Source organism: Pseudopipra pipra, chromosome 4 (assembly GCF_036250125.1).
Source record: "Pseudopipra pipra isolate bDixPip1 chromosome 4, bDixPip1.hap1, whole genome shotgun sequence".
Classification (NCBI taxonomy): Eukaryota; Metazoa; Chordata; class Aves; order Passeriformes; family Pipridae; genus Pseudopipra; species Pseudopipra pipra.
The window spans coordinates 74,823,084-74,840,638 of NC_087552.1; the positions used below are offsets into that span (position 1 = coordinate 74,823,084).

Genomic DNA, 17,555 nt, shown 5'->3' on the forward strand with positions numbered 1-17,555 from the left:
AAATGGAAGCAGGATTAGATGTATGTTATTTATATGAACGATACCTTCTTACTCAGCAGATTGACTGTCTGTGTTTATTCAGTGTCACATCTGCTGGCTCCACTTGAACAAAAAGTTTCTGGCTCCTGTTGTCTGTCACTGTGGATCCAATACAATGGGGCCAGCTGGAGTCAAGTCTGCCGTATGTGTCATCCCTGGAGCAGCGAGACAAAATCGGGAGTTGCGGAGCGGCTGATGGCACAGCACAGCTGGATTTCCATACCCTGCGTGGAATTTGAGGTGCTGGTGGCCAGAAGACTCTTGGTTTGGGTCGTGTGCCAGTTGGACTGAACGTGAAACCAGATAAACTCCTGCGCTCAGCGGATCATCCGCCCCCAAACCCCAATCCAAGCGGAGCAAGACACGGATTGTCCCAACGTGCCCCATCCCATCAGTGGATTTCCTCTTAAAACCCTCTGGTGCAGAACTTGCCTCTTTTCGTGTTGGTTCTGTAGCAGGAATGTTGTCATGCTCCTGGCATGACGACTCTGATTATGGTCTGTATGTGCACATATGGGTTTCTGGAGGCAACTCCGAGCCATGTGCAGGCCTCGGTCGGGATCCAAGAGGAGACAAGGCACAGATCTTCCAGGCAGAAACTGTGTGCCCTTGAGAGAGAGGGGGGCAAGATGAAAAACCAGTACCAGAGCTCAGGTGCTGGGTGGAGGTGTCTGACTCACGTGTGTGTGTGCAAACATCTGTGGGACACAACGTGGTTGTCCTCTGTCCTGCCACGGTGCCGGAGCGATGGCTGGGAGGGACTTGGGATGTCAACAAAGGATTCCTGGAGGTGGCCACCAGCTCGGTGTGATGTGGGATAATTTCCTACTGGCGTCTCTGGTTTGGTTCTTCCTCCTCCTAAACAGCAGAAAAGAAGGCTCGGGGGGACCTTCTCACTCTCCACAACTCCCTGACAGGAGTGGGAGACGGGGGGGATTTGATCTCCCAGAGAATGAGGAGCAGGACAAGAAGAAAATGGCCTCAAACTGTGTCAGGGGAGGTTGAGATTGGATATTAGGGAAAAATTCTTCCTGGAAAGGGCTGTCCAGCCCTGGCACAGCTGCCCAGGGCAGGGGTGGAATCCCCATCCCTGAAGGGATTTCAGAGCCGTGTGGATGTGGCACTTGGGGACATGGGTTAGTGATGGCCTTGGCAGTGCTGGGTGGATAGTTGGACTTGATGTTCTTCAAGGGCTTTTCCAACCTAAACAGTGCTATGGTTCTGTGCCTCAGGCTGAGTCAGGTGGTGGGTTTTGGCTGTGCAGCAGCTGGTGTAGGTTGTTCATGCAGCTGAGCGCTCTCCCCCTCCCAACAGTGCCTGCAGGCAGCTGTCCTGGCCTATGGTAACTCCCAATCTGTGACTGGGAATGACTTGGCAGAGGGCTGGATGGTTTGAATCCAAATTATGCCAGAGATCATGCCCAGCCATAGTCATAAAACCCAAGCTTGTGGATCAGTGATGGCCCATTCCACACTTCTCAGCGAGCTGAGCTGTAATCCAAACCCGGTGCGTTTTCCAGCTGTGTTCCTCACAAAGCAACAACTGAGCCTTTACCCAAAGCCCTGTTGTTGTTGGGTGGTGTTTCCCAGCTGGACGTGGCTTGGGCTGCTGTGGTGGAGCCCCAGCCGTGGAGCCTGTGCTCGGGAATCGCTGCTCACGGTGGATCCCTGGCACTGCTCGTGGGCTGAGGTTTGTAGGAACATCCTCCGGGCGCAGATGGTCTGTCTAGCACCCTATTGTGAGAGCTGAGACCCCATCATCCACCACGAGAAGTGCTCTAGTTTTTTTTTTCTCCTAGGGAAGGGGGTAGGAAAGAAATGATACACACTAAGAAAAAAAACGTGGCTGCGGGGTTTGGTGGTTTTTCTTTTTTTTCTTTAAGTGATGCTGTAAAATCTCGAGTGACACTTCATCCCACGGACAGCAGCAGAGAAATCAAGCAACAATAAATATTTGAAACAGGAGCACAACCTTGTAGACAGACCTCTTTTTTTTTTCCTGTTAAAGTGGAGATGAAGTGTAATCTTAGACATTATCAGCTCTCACAGTGATGCTGCATCGTGCTGAAAGCCGGGGAGTGGAGCTCGTTGGCATTTGGAGCTGTTGCACGTTGTAAAGTTTCCTCCTATTTTTTTTTTTATTTTATTTTCTGGAGGTTCTGGTTAAAAGAACGTGCTTGACTTTTCCAGAAGGGATACAAGGCAACAATGTCTTCTCCCTAAATTTTGCGGCTCGTTTGCTGTAACTACCTGAACACCTCAGAGCCGTGTGAAAAACCATCTTCTTAACACAAGCCTTGGTTGAACACTTTTGTTCAACTTTTTGTGCCACCCTGTTGGGCCAGGACTCCTTTCCCTGCAAAAGTTCCCCTCTCTCCCCACGGAGCTGAAAGGAGGAAATTCATGAAGACTGCGATTTTTTTTTTTTTTTGATTTTTTTTTTTTTTTTTTTAAAAGCAAAATCGAGCTTTTTTGTTTTCTGTTTGTTACCACAACTAAACAAGATGGGATCTGGCCAGGGTTGTTATAGTAACTACTAAGATTTCCTCAAGAGAAGGAGGAAAAAAATAGAACACAGACCCATTCATCTCTTCCTCCCAGTTTTTCATTCAGAGTTACATGCTGTTCTGGGGAGATAATTTGCAAGACACGCAGTGTAGGTAATTTCAGTGACAAAAACACATACCAGTAATGAGCACAAATGGCTCTCCAGAATGTTGTGCTGGCACTCCAGAGTTATTTTTCCAGCTTTGGAGGCAAGAAGGGTTGTCTTCCCTGGATCTGCAGTCCTTAGGCAGTCAGCTGTCAGGTTTTTTCACCTCTGGATTATCCGGCTGTCTGTGATATTATACAACTGTAATTTATTGATGCTCTTTCTAGGTAATAACTTCGTCCTGATATGATGTTTTTAAGCATCCATGAGGCAAAGAGCTACCAAGAACAACCTCAAGACCCTCGAGTCCTGTTGTGATCTTGTAGGATTGCTCCTTTTTACAGGCTGGAAGTGCCTGAAACAGCCTAAAAATCTGATTTGTTTCTCATGGCTGCAGCCCTTCATGGTTTTCCACTGATCAACCAACCCTCTTAAATGGCTTTTATTGTAGTTGATCATTCCAGCCTCAGAGCCCTGAGGGTCTTGCAGGAATTTGAGCCTGTCCATGATGTTGGATTTCATCCCGTGTGTCCATTTCTCAAGATCAGCTTTTCTTCCCTGTGAGATCCTAAACCCTTCTGGAGGAACAGAATGTCACCCAGTGCTGCATCACCAGAAAACACCACCCTAATTCAGAACTCTTTTTTTTTTTGTCTGATGTCAAGAGGACTTGGCTTAAGAAATAAGGACTCATTTCTCTGTCTGGGATGTTGGATGGTCATGGAAAAGGATGACCAGTGACTGGCCTTATCCATTGAAACATTCAGGACACATTTCTACTCTTAAAGACTGCAAGCTCCTTCTGGGAAAGTCCAGGAAAGGTTCACTCTACCACTTGCATATCATTTTTTAGTAAGCTGAGTTTAAATTTTAAGGCAGATTTAGCAGGTGTCCGTGGGGGTTCTTTTGTGGTTTTTTTTGAACCGGTCGTGAAAACTTTTATATATGAAGTATTTTTTCTGATTTTTGGAGCAAGGCACAGTGTTTCCACAGCCAAGTTTTTAGGTGACATGGAATTGCCTGGCCTTTGAAGGAAGGTGGGGTTCCTGAACACCCTCGATCATCTATCTTTGATACTCAAACATCCCTAAAAACCGATGGATATGGCTTTCCGAATTTCCCAGTACCCCAATAAAATGGGAATAGAAGAGGAAAAGAAAGTGCCCACAGCTGGCACTAAAATATAGTCTGGTGTTGGCCTTAAATGTCTTTATTTCAGATCCTTCATGCTCTCAACATCCCCTGGTCCCTTTTGGGATGGGGAATAAATGTGCCAGCGGTGGTGGGGGAATCATCAAGTGGACCAAAGCCCCACCTGGTAGGAAATTATCCCAGAGCACTCTGGGAATTCAGGAGCTGGTTTTGATGGTCTTTGGGGATCAGTTCAGGATATTCTGTGATTCCAAATCCAAAAAAAGTGGCTTAGGAAAGCCTGAGAAGGACGATCCACAGCTCTTTTTGGAGGGGTGTGTCAGACACGGAGCTGAGTGGAAGAGGAAACCAATTTCAGGGCAACATTCCCAGAAACAGGGCAGAAACCTGAAAATTTATCACTTGTTAAGTGTTTGTGGTGCCACAGGGCTCCGAGTGTGACTGGGAACGCTGAGCTTGACCAACACAACCAAGCCCCATCTCTGAGCCCACCTTTTGCCAAGAATATGAAGGTTTTTTCCAAGGTTTTTCCTCTCTCTGATTCTCAACCTCCTTCGGTGTCTTTGCACAGACTCCCTGCTCTGCTGAGTAGCTCCTAATCCCTGGAAAAATCTATAAAACACACACACACAAAAAAAAGGGCTGGAAATAACGTGGGGCTGACGATGTGAGCTCAGCCACCGTCAAACCGGCCGTGGATCCGATCCCAAGCGAGGGAATCGCCGCGATTCCGTGTGTCCCGCGTGCGGAATGTTTCAAGGACAATGGTCCTTCACTAATTGCTGCTTTCAGGTTGGCGTAACCGCCGGTGCTTCCAAGGAAACAACAAAGTACTCTTTGATGTTGGCATGAAAGGGGGGAACGTAGTTTCCCTGCCGCCGATTCCGTGGATGCGAGTTCCTAATGAGCTCCGGGACGTTCGCGGTGTCGACGGAGGGATTGTGGGAGATGGGAATGGGGAGCCTTGGCGGGATTGCACCAAATCCACACGAGCCGCCGTCGCGCTCTGGGATAGTTCGGGCGAAACATCCCGTATTTCTGAAATTTCTCCGGCGCTGATGTTGGAAAAGCTGCCAAAACAACAGAGCCGGTGCCGAAATGCCGACCCGGAGTCGACGTTACTCGTCTGGATGCCAACCTGCAGGAGGCTTTGGGGGATGTGTGGCCGAGGGACTTGTTTCGCTTCAAGTATTTGGGAGGCTTTCCTTGGTGATCCGGTGCTTTCTGCAGGTGGAGGAGCAGATTTATCCCCACCAAAGCTGCTCTTTGTGTCCTGACTCGTTCCTCTTAAGCTTGGGCTAATCAAAGAACCTTTCTACCTGTTTGCTTCTGCCCTGGGAGGGTTTTTATTTTAATTAAAAATATATATATTTTATAGAAATATATGTATTTTAAAGGGAAAAAGGTATATACTAATATACATATATACTATAATATTATATAATATACATATATTAATATACATAAAATACTTGTAAAACTATGTGTATATTAATATATAATACTTATGTGCATATACATATATTAATATATGGCAATATTAATATACAATACTTATGCATATATTAATATATCAATATATTAATGTATATATTCAGATATATGTATGTATATATTAATATATTAAAATATATATAATACTTATTATATATATAATATATATATTATATATATATTATTTTATATATATATAATACTTAATATATACTTATGTATATATTAGTATGCATATATGTATACTTAATACATATATACATATATATTCTATATAATGCAATTTATATACACACAATGTAGAATTGTAGGATCATAGAATCCTTAAGGCTGGAAAAGACCTCTGAGATCATACTATATGTTTATTGGAATTATTATATATGTAGTAATTATTATATATTAGTATATAATACTTATGTGTATATACACATATTAATATATGTATAGATAATATACAATATTTAAGTGTATATATTAATATATTTATATATATTAATATATAATACTTATGTGTATATACACATATTAATGTATGTATATATAATATACAATACTTAAGTCTATATATTAATATACATGTGTATATTAATATACAATACTTGTGTATATATTAATATACATATATGTACACTTATATACATATATATTCTATATAATGTAGTTTATATATACACAATGTAGAACTGTAGGATCATAGAATCCTTAAGACTGGAAAAGACCTCTAAGATCATACTATATATATTTATTGGAATTATTATATATGCAGTAATTATTATATATTAATATATAACACTTATGTGCATATACACATATTTATGTATATATAATATACAATACTTAAGTGTATATGTTAATATAAGTATATATGTATATATGTATATATAATATGTATATATAATATGTATATATTAATATGCATATATGTACACTTATATACATATATATTCTATATAATGTAGTTTATATACACACAATGTAGAATTGTAAGATCACAGAATCCTTAAGGCTGAAAAAGACCTCTAAGATCATACTATATATATATTTATTGGAATTTTTATATATGTGGTTCTTGAAAGTATTAGATGTTTATATAGAGTGCTTCATTGCAGAAAGCTTTTTTATGTTTCTATAAATATGAATAACTGTTCTGGGAGTAAACTGGTGATTCTGACAGGCTTAGTATTCCTGTGGTTCCTTGAGCACATGAAATCATAGAATTATAAATTATCCTGAGCTGGAAGGGACCCACCAGGACCATCCAGTCCAACCCCTGGCTCTGCACAGACACCCCAACAATCCCCCCTGTCCCTCAGAGTGTTGTCCAAACCCTCCTGGAGCTCTGGCAGCCTTGGGGCTGTGCCCACTGCCCTGGGGAGCCTGGGCAGTGCCCAACCACCCTCTGGGGGAAGAACCTTTCCCTAAAATCCACCCTGAGCCTGCCCTGGCACAGCTCCAGCCATTCCCTGGGTGCTGTCCCTGGGCACAGGGAGTGGAGATCGGAGCTGCCCCTCATGAGGAAGCTGCAGACCCCGAGGCCTGACCTCAGTCTAAATGTATTTATTCTTCTGTTTTGTCACACCCTGAGGAAGATCTTTATTTACACGAGCATGAACTTGAGTCGTTAGTCAGGTTCAAACTTTCACTGCAATGACAACTGACTTTGGGATTTTTAGAGAGAACAGAAATTTTTGTGGGGCACTGAGTGCTTAAAGGTGATGCTTAATATGGAGAGACTTCTACCTTGCTCTTCCCTTCAGCCCTGCCCACCCAGAACATGCACTGGGAGAGGGTTTGGGGAAAGCCAGGTCTCCAGTTGAACCTGTTTCCCTGTTGGCATCACTGGGAGATGTTCATCTGGAGTGACATGGAGCGATGCCGGTGTCCATGACGGGGATTCATTGTCGCACCTGAATGTGTCTGTTTGGTCTTAGACTCATTTCAACCTCTGAGAAATCCCTCATCTCCAAGATTTGTCACATCTCTGGTACCACAGGAAGACCTTCTAGTGGAAGGTGTCCCTGCCCATGGCAGGGGGTTGGAACCAGATGGTCTTGAAGGTCCCTTCCAACCCAAACCATTCTGGGATTCCATGGAGACTCTCAATTTTTATTTTGACTTCTATAGATGAATTGCAAGGGGAGGTTTTTTTCTGTTTTCTCTTTTTTTTCTTCCTCTGCACCTCTGACTATTTTCCTCCAGCTTCTATTGTTAGATAAAAACCAGCAGGGCTGTGCCAACCAGCAGAAACAAGTGTCCACATCTTTTTTCCTTTTTTATCTTACAGATAAAAGGACCCATCATAATGGATTTAAGCCGAAAGAGGACAGATTTAAATTGGATTTTTCACGAGGGCCTGGAGTACCAGGACAAAGGGGAATGGCTTCCCACTGCCAGAGGGCAGGGATAGATTGGATATTGGGAGGGAATTGTTGGCTGTGAGGGTGGGGAGGCCCTGGCACAGGTTGCCCAGAGGAGGTCTGGCTGCCCCTGGATCCCTGGAAGTGTCCAAGGCCAGGTTGGAGCAGCCTGGGCTGGTGGAAGGTGTCCCTGCCCATGGCAGGAGGTTGGAAATGGTCTTTTAAGTTCCCCCCCAACCCAAACCATCTGTGTTTCTATGATTCTATGCCAAGGTTTGCATGAAAGATAATACAATTATATACTTTTAATTCCTTGCCTTCCATAAAGGATTCAGTGCAGGACCAGGATCACAGACCACTGTTGTTTTTCTTTGCAGAGCCGCCTGAAGGAAGCAGTGCAGCTCTTGGAGGATTACAAACATGGCACTCTGCCCCCAGGAGTCACCAACAAAGAGGTGAGAGGGAAAAACCTTTATTAAAATTCCTGCTTATTCCTTCGGTTACAAGTGTTTGTGGAGGGTTTTTTGTGGGTTTTTTTTGAACCAGTCGTGAAAACTTTTATATATGAAGTATTTTTCTGATTTTTGGAGCAAGGCACAGCGTTTCCACAGCCAAGTTTTTAGGTGAAATGGGATTGCCTGGCCTTTGAAGGAAGGTGGGATTCCTGAGCACCCTCAGTCATCCATCTTTGATACTCAAACAGGGTGGGCAGGATGAGGTGGGGGGTTAGGCTGTGTCTGTGGTCAAATGGATATTTTTGGTGTTTCTACTGGTGAAATCCTGTCCTGGCTTCTCTTGCAAACTGTGCTCGTAAAATTAAAACCAAAACCACGTCATTTTCTTCTTTTTTTTTTAGCTGAATGAAACCTTCTTGTCACCCCTGTAGCTTCTTGTACCAGCAGCTGTGAGGCATCACCCCCTTCCCCTCCAGCTTTCATGTTGGTTATAATAATTGTGATTTCTCCACAGAAATAAACACATAAACCAACATGAAACCCTCTGGATGCCCTCGTGTTGCAGGTTGTACCATCAGTAGTGGTGCTTCTTGTTGGGTGATGTTCCTGCTGTTGGGGTGGAAGCTGCAGGAGGTTGTGGGACATCCCCCCCCCCCCCCTTGATGGGAAGGTCTTAGCAGAGTTTTTGGGGCAGTTGCTGAGAAAAGGGTCAGTTTTGGTAGAACTTTGGGACAGAGGGACGAGCCGGGTGATCTCTCCAAGACCCCATCACTCCTGCTTTTTGGGCTTGTGACTGCTATTTGTCTACACATCAAACCTGTGGAAGCAGAGATTAATATTTTAGAGGGGTCAGGCTGCTTTTTGAGCCTTTTACCTCCAAATCTGTGTCATGAAACAAAAATTATGAATTTTCTGGCTGTTCCCTCGAACTCTTTTCTTTCCCTGTCCACGTGTGACCACCTGACCAAAACACAGACCCAGGGGCTTTTTTGTGATCCATGTTTGTGCAACCAGCACAAAATATTTAATTTCTACTTAATTTAATGTCATATAAAGAACAGGATGAAGGGATTGGCTTTAATGTCATATAAAGAACAGGATGAATGGATTGGCAGAGTTACTCGAGGGGATATAAAAGCAAGGGGTGCCAAAGGACCAGGGCACCTCCCAAAAAAAGAAAGCAGCGGTGGAAATGGTGGAGAACTCTTCTTCCTGTCGGTCAAATAACCTCTTTTATATTTTTATTTCCTGTTCCCAAGTGATAATTTCTCCCTGTGAAGGACAGCAGGTAAATGAAGAAAATTCAAATTTGTGTTGTCTTTAAAAAGTGGCAACTGGCGTGGTAGGAGCTGTCTTGGGAAAGAGGCACAAAAGAAAAGAAATGGGAAATATCCCCTCCCTGCATGTCACAAGGCATTGCCCTCCTGGTGTTTTGGTGTCACTGCACTCCTTGAACCACAATCTGATGGTAAGGAAAGAGAACCCGGGGTTGGGAAAGGAGAAAAGCAGGGAGTGATGCAGCAGCAGATGACTCAGTTCCCATCTGCCTCCAGGCAGATGACACCCAAGTCATCCCTTGTGCAAACCACGCAGACTTTTGACCTACATTTTGCATGGTGACAAACCCAGGCTATTCCCAGAGTTCATTCAGAACTGCAGGGGGAGAGAGCAAGGAAAAGCATCGTGGGTTTTGTTTGACTCAGCCATGACATCGTTTGCAGGAGGGGAAACCTGTGCAAGCTGGAGGGCTCTGAGTGTGAAACGAAGGTGTGGGGCAGAGGAGGAGAGAGGAAATGATGGCAGAAATGCCTTTTTCTAGAGAAATGGCAGCACATCAGTGTAAAAAATAACGGGGTTTGTAGTAACATCTTGACTCAGTTTTAAGCTGAAGAGGGTAGATTTAAATGGGATAGTGGGAAGAAATTCTTCCCTGTGAGGGTGGAGAGGCCCTGGCACAGATTGGGCAGAGAAGCTGTGACTGCCCCTGGATCCCTGGAAGTGTCCAAGGCCAGGCTGGAGCAACCTGGGCCAGTGGAAGGTGTCCCTGCCCATGGCAGGGGTGGGACTGGATGGGCTTTGAAGTTCCCTTCCACAACAAACCATTCCATGATTCTGTGGGTAGATCCCATCAAAGCTGAATTTTTGCCTGGGGTACCACAACCACTCCAAAGAGAGTGAAGATGGAAGGACCTGGAAGGAGGTGACAATCAGAGCCCAACCTCCTCCCAGCTCCCCCCTTCTGTCAGGGAGTTGCAGAGCCAGAAGGTCCCCCCTAAGCCTCCTTTTCTCCAGGCTGAGCCTCCCCAGCTCCCTCGGCCGTTCCTGCTGCTCCAGCCCCTTCCCCAGCTCCGTTCCCTTCCCTGGACACTCTCCAGCCCCTCCATGTCCTTCTTGTTGTGAGGGACCCAAAACTGTCCCTGTTATTGGAGGTGTGGAGAAGTCTTACTCCAGCCCAGCTCCCAGGAGCCTGCCCAGTGAAGATGGATAAAATCATCAAATGCTGTTGGCTCCTGTGTGTTCCATCTGGGTGAAGGTGAAATTTGAACCAAAGGACACCTGCAGAACAGGTTTTTGCTTTCCTCAAGCTAAGTTTTACCATATTTATGCCTTTTCTGTGCACCACTACCTGCAGGGTGGAACTCTGGCTACGAGGCATTAACAATTTGCAGTTGTTCTGGTCCTAATGTGGGAAAGGGATGTGATGCAGCTCTGGGGAGGTGCATGGGCTAATGTTGGAAGAAAGGACTGAGCCATCTGATGTTTTATGTAGCTGATGGCTGAGTGTCACACACTCCTCTGATGCACTGATGTGTTGCCACAGGCAGGCAGGAGAGAGCAGATGAGTGGTAATTTGATTTTTGACTGATTTGAGGTTTTTTTTCCCCCCCTCTTTGACTGTGATCAGAGCTAATCCCTTTGTGTTCACCGTGGGCAAGAAGTGTAAGATGGAGCAGTGACTTGGCTCATCTCGTGTTTTGTATCTGAGAGAGGGGAATTTGCTGTTATTACTCATCAGAAAGGCTGAGCAGAACTTCAGTGATGCTCAAGAGAGCAGAACTCGGCTTTATCTTCTTGGTTTAAGAGCTGATTTGGGTTTAGTTGCTCAAACCCCCCCTAAAAATGCAATTGCTGCCCTTTAAAACAAGCTCTTCAGGCATGGCTTGGATACAACCCGTGCAGAGAAGAGATGCCTGAGTGGTCTCCCATTTCACAATCGGAACGAAAATCACGACCACCAAAAATCAAGACTTTAAAAATAACGGTTCGGGCAGAGTTTTAAAGCATTAGTTCTCTAAGAACCCAGCGCTTTCCCCCTTCCCCCCTTCAAATATCAGCTCTGAGATCGAGGAGACAGGTTGTTTTGACAGAGCGTTTCGCTAATCTCCCGACGGATCCACTTTGGTGGAGCGGCGCGTTTGACAGTGCTCGAATTCCTCCTTTTTTTTTCCTTTCCCCCCCCCTCCTCATTCAGAAATCCGTGGTTCTCGGGAAGGATGGCAGGCAGGCAGTAGCTGGGAGCCTCGCGGCAGCTCTGTCGCTCGCTGAAATGGTTTCACCACGTGAAAAAGATGGAAAACAGGAGAGCCTAAAGCTATGTCACGTCAAGCGTCTCCTCCACGCGCGTCTCCTTGACAGGGCTCTCGTGGAACGAGGCTTTTTCTCTTCTGCATTTTTTCCCAGGCAGATTTTTCAAAATGAGCCGAGATGGAACAGTTAGGGGCTATCTAAAGCAAAAAAAAAAACCAACCAAAAAAAAAACTCTGAAGAGACATGATCATTAAAGAAAAAAGCTCCGAAGAGTCGTAATTGTACTTTTACCAGCTCCCCATGAGCAGTTTCCAGAATCAACGCTGCTCTCTCCAAGATGATTCCCAGACACCAACACTCCCAACACCTACAGCTCTGCCCCTTTCAGGTCTCTCACACTCATCCAATAATTCTTGGTTTTGCTCTCGGAGTGATTTTGCTGCTCAGGAAAACGACCATTAACTTGAGGTGGTAAAATCCCATTTCTTGGGCGTCATTAGCAAAAATGAAGAATTGATCCCTTGGCTGTCGATAGCTGCTGGACTGCTGAGAGCACCTTATTGAGGGTTTATCCCTACATTAGAAAGATGTTTTAAAAACATGATTTTGATCACTGCTGTATCAATTATTTAGTCAGCAAAACAGAGGAGAAGTAGCTGCTCGATCAGGATTTATTCAGAGCAAGAAAACCCTCTCCAGTCGCCACTTCTTCAGCTTAGCTTGTTTTTTTTATTTAAATATTTAACAGCCAGACTTGTTTTTTGTTAAATACGAAGTTGAGTGGTTCACATTCCACTTATTAAAACCCCACCAACTCAAAGTATTCTGTGTAGGGGAAATACCCCACACTGTCGTTGATCCCCCTCTCTGACAGGCTCATGAATTCGTATTTTTTTCTCAAAACAAAAAGATATTCTCGGTAATGCAACTATTTGGGGTGTTTTTTCTGTTCCCTTGCTTGTGTGGGTTAAATATTTTAAAAGGATTAGAGGAGAGCTTGGAGGAGAAACCCTCGAAAACCTTGGGAAGGTTTGGTCTCCTGGTGGGGGATTTTGGGTGGCTCAGTGTCAGGTGATTGGACTCCACAGATCCAGAAGGGTTTGATGGAGGAAACAGTTGTTTCTTATCATGGTTTAGAAGTACAGATCTGTGCTGTGAAAACACCAAGAGAAGTGGTGGGTTTAGTGAACTTCTTGTGCCTTGATTCTGTTTGGTGACTGTGTCCATCAGTGGAGAGGGTAAGTAATTCAAAGGGCTGGTGTGTCATCTGGTGGCCTGTATCCCCTTTCATCTCCCTGTCCCAGGGGAAGCTGGAAAACAGTAGGATCCTTAGAAGTGGAGAGGGGGAAAAGGAAATGTGTAGGATTCATGTTGATGGGAGAAACTGGTTCTGTTGTTGTTTGTGTGCCATCTTTTCCTGTAGGTGTTGTATTCATGGAACCAAAGAATGGTTTGGAAAGGGTTGGAAGGGACCTTAAAGATCATCCAGTTCCACCCCCTGCCGTGGGCAGGGACACCTTCCACTAGACCAGGTTGCTCCAAGCCCTGTCCAGTGTGGCCTTGGACACTTCCAGGGATCCAGAGGCAGCCACAGCTTCTCTGCCCAATATGGGCCAGGACCTCCCCACCCTCACAGCCAAGAATTGCTTCCCAATATCCCATCTATCCCTGCCCTCTGGCTCTGGGAAGCCATTCCCCCTTGTCCTGTCCCTCCATACCTTGTCCCCAGTCCCTCTCCAGCTCTCCTGGAGCCCCTTCAGGCCCTGCCAGGGGCTCTCAGCTCTCCCTGGAGCCTTCTCTTCTCCAGGGGAACCCCCCCAGCTCTCCCAGCCTGGCTCCAGAGCAGAGGGGCTCCAGCCCTCGGAGCATCAACATGTTATTGCCCTTCTAGAAGAATTCCTTCGTACATTCTTTGCACTTTGTGCTCCTTATTTAACCACAGAACCATGGAAAGGTTTGGGTTTGAAAAGACCTTCAAGACCACCCAGTTCCACCCCCCTTCCACGGGCAGGGACACCTCCCGCTATCCCAAGTTGCTCCTTTAAGTGATCTCACTGTACTTAACCAACCTTTTTGTTTAGCCAGCATTCCTCACAGCCCACCTCAGGAGAGAGAGGTGTGGTAGGAGTCCCAGTGCTGGAGCCATTGGTACTGGTGGTTCCACGGTTGGCTCCCGGGGTTGGCGGGATCCGGGATCCATCCCCGCGCGCGGAGCTCCGGTGGCTGCTGCGATCGGCGAGTGGGTAGGTGAGAATGACACACACGAGTGCACTGGGAGCCAATTTGCAGCAGAAGGTATAGACTGTAACATATCCAATTCCAAACAGGGCAGGCAATTCCCCAGACTGCCTCCTGGAGGGAATCTCCGCTGGAGTAAAAAGGTTCCGGTCGGGGGGGAATCGTTTCTCCTCTGAAAAACAAGGGCTGTAAAATACCAGCCTGATAAACAAGGAGGAAGAGCCAGCTTGCTACAGCATGGACGTTTTCCCTGTTTTGGGAATGTTAGTGCTGGGGTTTAGCCTCAAACCAAAAGGCTGTACCAACTGCAGGGCATAATGATGTGGCTTTTGTCCTTTATCCTCGGGCTTCTTTGCCTAATTTGTAGGATTGCATCTGTGTCCTCTGTGTGCGCGAGTCCCTTTCCCAACCTGTCCAACAGACCAGCACAGATTGGAGGAACAGATTGATGCTGGCATGTCAGCAGTGGGAAAAGTTGAGGGAAGCAGCACTCGGCGGCTATCGGCTCCAGAGGGATGGAAATCATTCCCTGGTTAGGACACAGCTGCTTTTTCTGGAGGATTTCTGTGCTCCAGGAATGTGCACGGCAGAAAAACCCTTTTCAAGGCTGTCCGTGTTTAGGCACCAAAGATCTGCCTTGGAAGGATTGCAGTGAGGGATATTTCATGAGGAACTTCAGGGTTGCCTATCAGTTCTTCCCCAAAAACACCTTATAGTTTGTTTTTCTCAGCTGGAATTCCCTGCAGTCATTCCATGCTGGAACTGCATTCCTGACTTGCCCAGCAAAACGTGTCCTTTGTGGGCTGAGTCATTTTGGGCTTTGAAATTGGGGTGGAAATAGCTGCTGAGCTCTCAGCTTGGTATCACTGCTTAATATCACTGCTCATCAGCCTGACAGGGCTCCAAATATTCAATATTTGGAATGCTTCAGGCTGATGGAAGTTGGGATCAGAGCCCTGATTTGCTCCATTTGTAGGTTCATACCACTCTGTCCTAAAAATTCACTGTCTAAACAAGAAGTAGGATGTAGTCTAAGAAATACAGTGATGAAGGTTCATCATCCTCTTCTACCATCCCTCTGTCCCCTCGGTCCCTATCTCAGGTTGGCACCCCCGGCTTCTCCCTGTGGTCCTGCCAGCAGAGAGAGGTAAAGAGCCACAGAATAGCAGGAATGTGCCTTGAATGAGGACTCTCCAGGGTGAGTGATGCTTTTTCCCTGCAAGGTTTTTTTATTGTTTTTAATGCCAAGAAGAGATTTATAAACTTGTGTCATTCACTCAAAGCCACCCTTGGACGTACAACAGCCCGAGTCTCGTGGAGATCACTTAAAGGTGCCCCCCACAGTGAAGGTGCTGCCTTATTAAATTTATCTTTCCCTGGATTTCAGATGTGAACTGGCACAAATTTGATCTGTGCCCAGAATATTGCAGGGAAGGTGCGATGCCATGGCAGCTCTGAGGCAGCAGTGCCATGTCTCTGCTCCCGGCCATGTGTTCCCACCTCCCTGCTGCCTTGCACTGGCACAGCTGGTTGGTTCAGGGAGCTGATCTTAATAAAAACTAAAGCTCCCTTCCCCCACTCCCAAAATGCTTCGTTTTATGCCTTTGACTCCCTGTATTTTTCGCTCTGCTCCGTGTTGTCTTGTGCAACGTGAGGGATGGGATGCACACCTCGGATCGGGAGGGGTGGTGGGGCTGTGGTGCCATAAACAACCAGCTCGAGCTGCTCAAGGTGAGATAAACCTGTGGTGGAGGTAGGAAATTAATCCAGGGATCATAAAACCAAGAACGAACATCTTGAGCTGTGGATCTGTAGCCCTGAGACACCAGAGTTTGAGATTTTTGGTGCATCTTCCTCTTTGCTGTAGGATCATAGGCTGGTTCAGGCTGGAGAGTACCTCAGGAGGTCATCTAGTCCAACCCAGCTCCCTGGGTTTGGACAGATTTACTGTTGGAATTCTGCCTGTTCATTTGACTATGTGTTTACTTGTACATCACGTTAAGATGCACAAACATCTATTTGTTAGGAAACAAGGTCTCAGCGAGAGAACTCTGATTTTGTACCCTTAGCTCCACCCCCAAAGCTTCACCCCTCAGCATCAGGGGGCGGTTGGAGGGGGGGAAAAAAAGAACCAAAAAAATTAAAAATAACCCCGAGCTGAATGAAAAATGCAGCTTTTTGAACCTGTCCCTTGGAGACAGACATTTGCTATTCTCCAGCCAGCCCCTTCCCGCGAGCGTTGGCGGAGCACGAACCGTGGTGTGTCAGTTGTGACTTCTCACTCTTCAGCCTTTCCAAATGCAGTTTTGGCAACTTGCTGTTTTGAAACTGTTTCATTTCTTCCCCATTAGTATCAGTGAAGTGAAAAGAGGCTCAGCAGCCTAATGGGCATATATTTATTGCTGTGTTCTTCCCTCAATCATGTTAGCAGCGGGAAGAGCCGCTCACGCAGTCCCAGACACAGCAGAGAACAATGAATCTATCAGAGACTAAACAGGAACCCTTTTGGGGAATAATGGCTTTTCTTAACAGTGTTGATGAAGAGCGAAGAGGCCCATTTGCAGTAAACTGTAATTTTTTTCCCCTCTGGTCTCTTGCAGGATCTGATGAAACGTAGATATATCGCTTGTCCTGCTGCTCCCTTTTCTTGGCAAGAAAGTGCCAGTTTGCTGCTCCAAGGGCTGAACTTGGACTTTCTGTCTTCTGCAATCTAAATATTCCCTGTGGCACCGAGTTGGACATTTTAGGCATCGTTTCAGACCATCAGAGGACAAAAGGTCCATAGGGAGCTGTAGGTTAATGCACTTCAAAGAACCCACTCTGAATCACTGGGTGCTGCTCCTGATGCTCTTACTCAGTTACAAACTGGCTTTGTTTCAGCTCAGCATTTCAGGATTAAAGGACTTGATCTGAAGCCACGTCTAGATTACAAATCAGATTAGATTTGTGAGCTTCCTGTGGCTAAAATGAGATGAGATGAAGCCAATCTGATCTGGAGCAACCCAGCTGGATTAGCAAACCTGGCTTCCCAAGCAGGGGTGTTGGACCAGATGGCCTTTAAAGGTCCCTTCCAACCCAAATGATTTAATGATGGTATCATTAACCAGTGATACCAATGGTACCAACATAGATACCAATCTAAATCCTTCCCCAACCCTGGTGCAAGTGGTGGTTTTCAGTGAGTGGTTCTCATTCTGCTGAAGTCTTTCCAGTAGGATGCTGGGAGGATTAATTATTTAATGTTTATTGAGTGCTGTGAGGCTGCAGAGTGTTCTTTCAGTGCTGGCTTATTTTGTCAGTCAGGACTTGATTCTGGTTCCACCTACACTTGGTTTGGATCTGTGTAAATCCGTGTGTTGCGCTGGAATTGCTCGTGAATTCCAATGTGGTTCCCAACATCAAGGCACAGGGAGGTGACTCAGCCAATGCTCTTCAACGTGTGGATTTGTCCAAAGGTTTTATGGATCTGCACATGGGCAGGAGCTGGGACTCAGCAGCACCAGGGCAGTGCCCATCCCTTGTGCTGGCACTGCTGAGGCACCTCCAGCCCTGGGGGCAGCTCTGGGACCCTCACTCCAAGAAGGACATTAAGAGGCTGGAGCGTGTCCAGGGAAGGGAGTGGAGCTGGAGAAGAGTCTGG

General features: G+C 46.0%; 1 protein-coding gene across 1 annotated transcript in view; it reads left to right on the forward strand.

The window, feature by feature from the left end:
- SFXN5 (sideroflexin 5) overlaps positions 1-17,555 on the forward strand; it is a 99,695-nt gene that overhangs the window by 13,976 nt on the left and 68,164 nt on the right. The window contains exon 3 of the mRNA XM_064653614.1: positions 8,072-8,149. Coding sequence (XP_064509684.1) covers positions 8,072-8,149 — 78 coding nt within the window. The remainder of the gene's footprint in view (positions 1-8,071; positions 8,150-17,555) is intronic.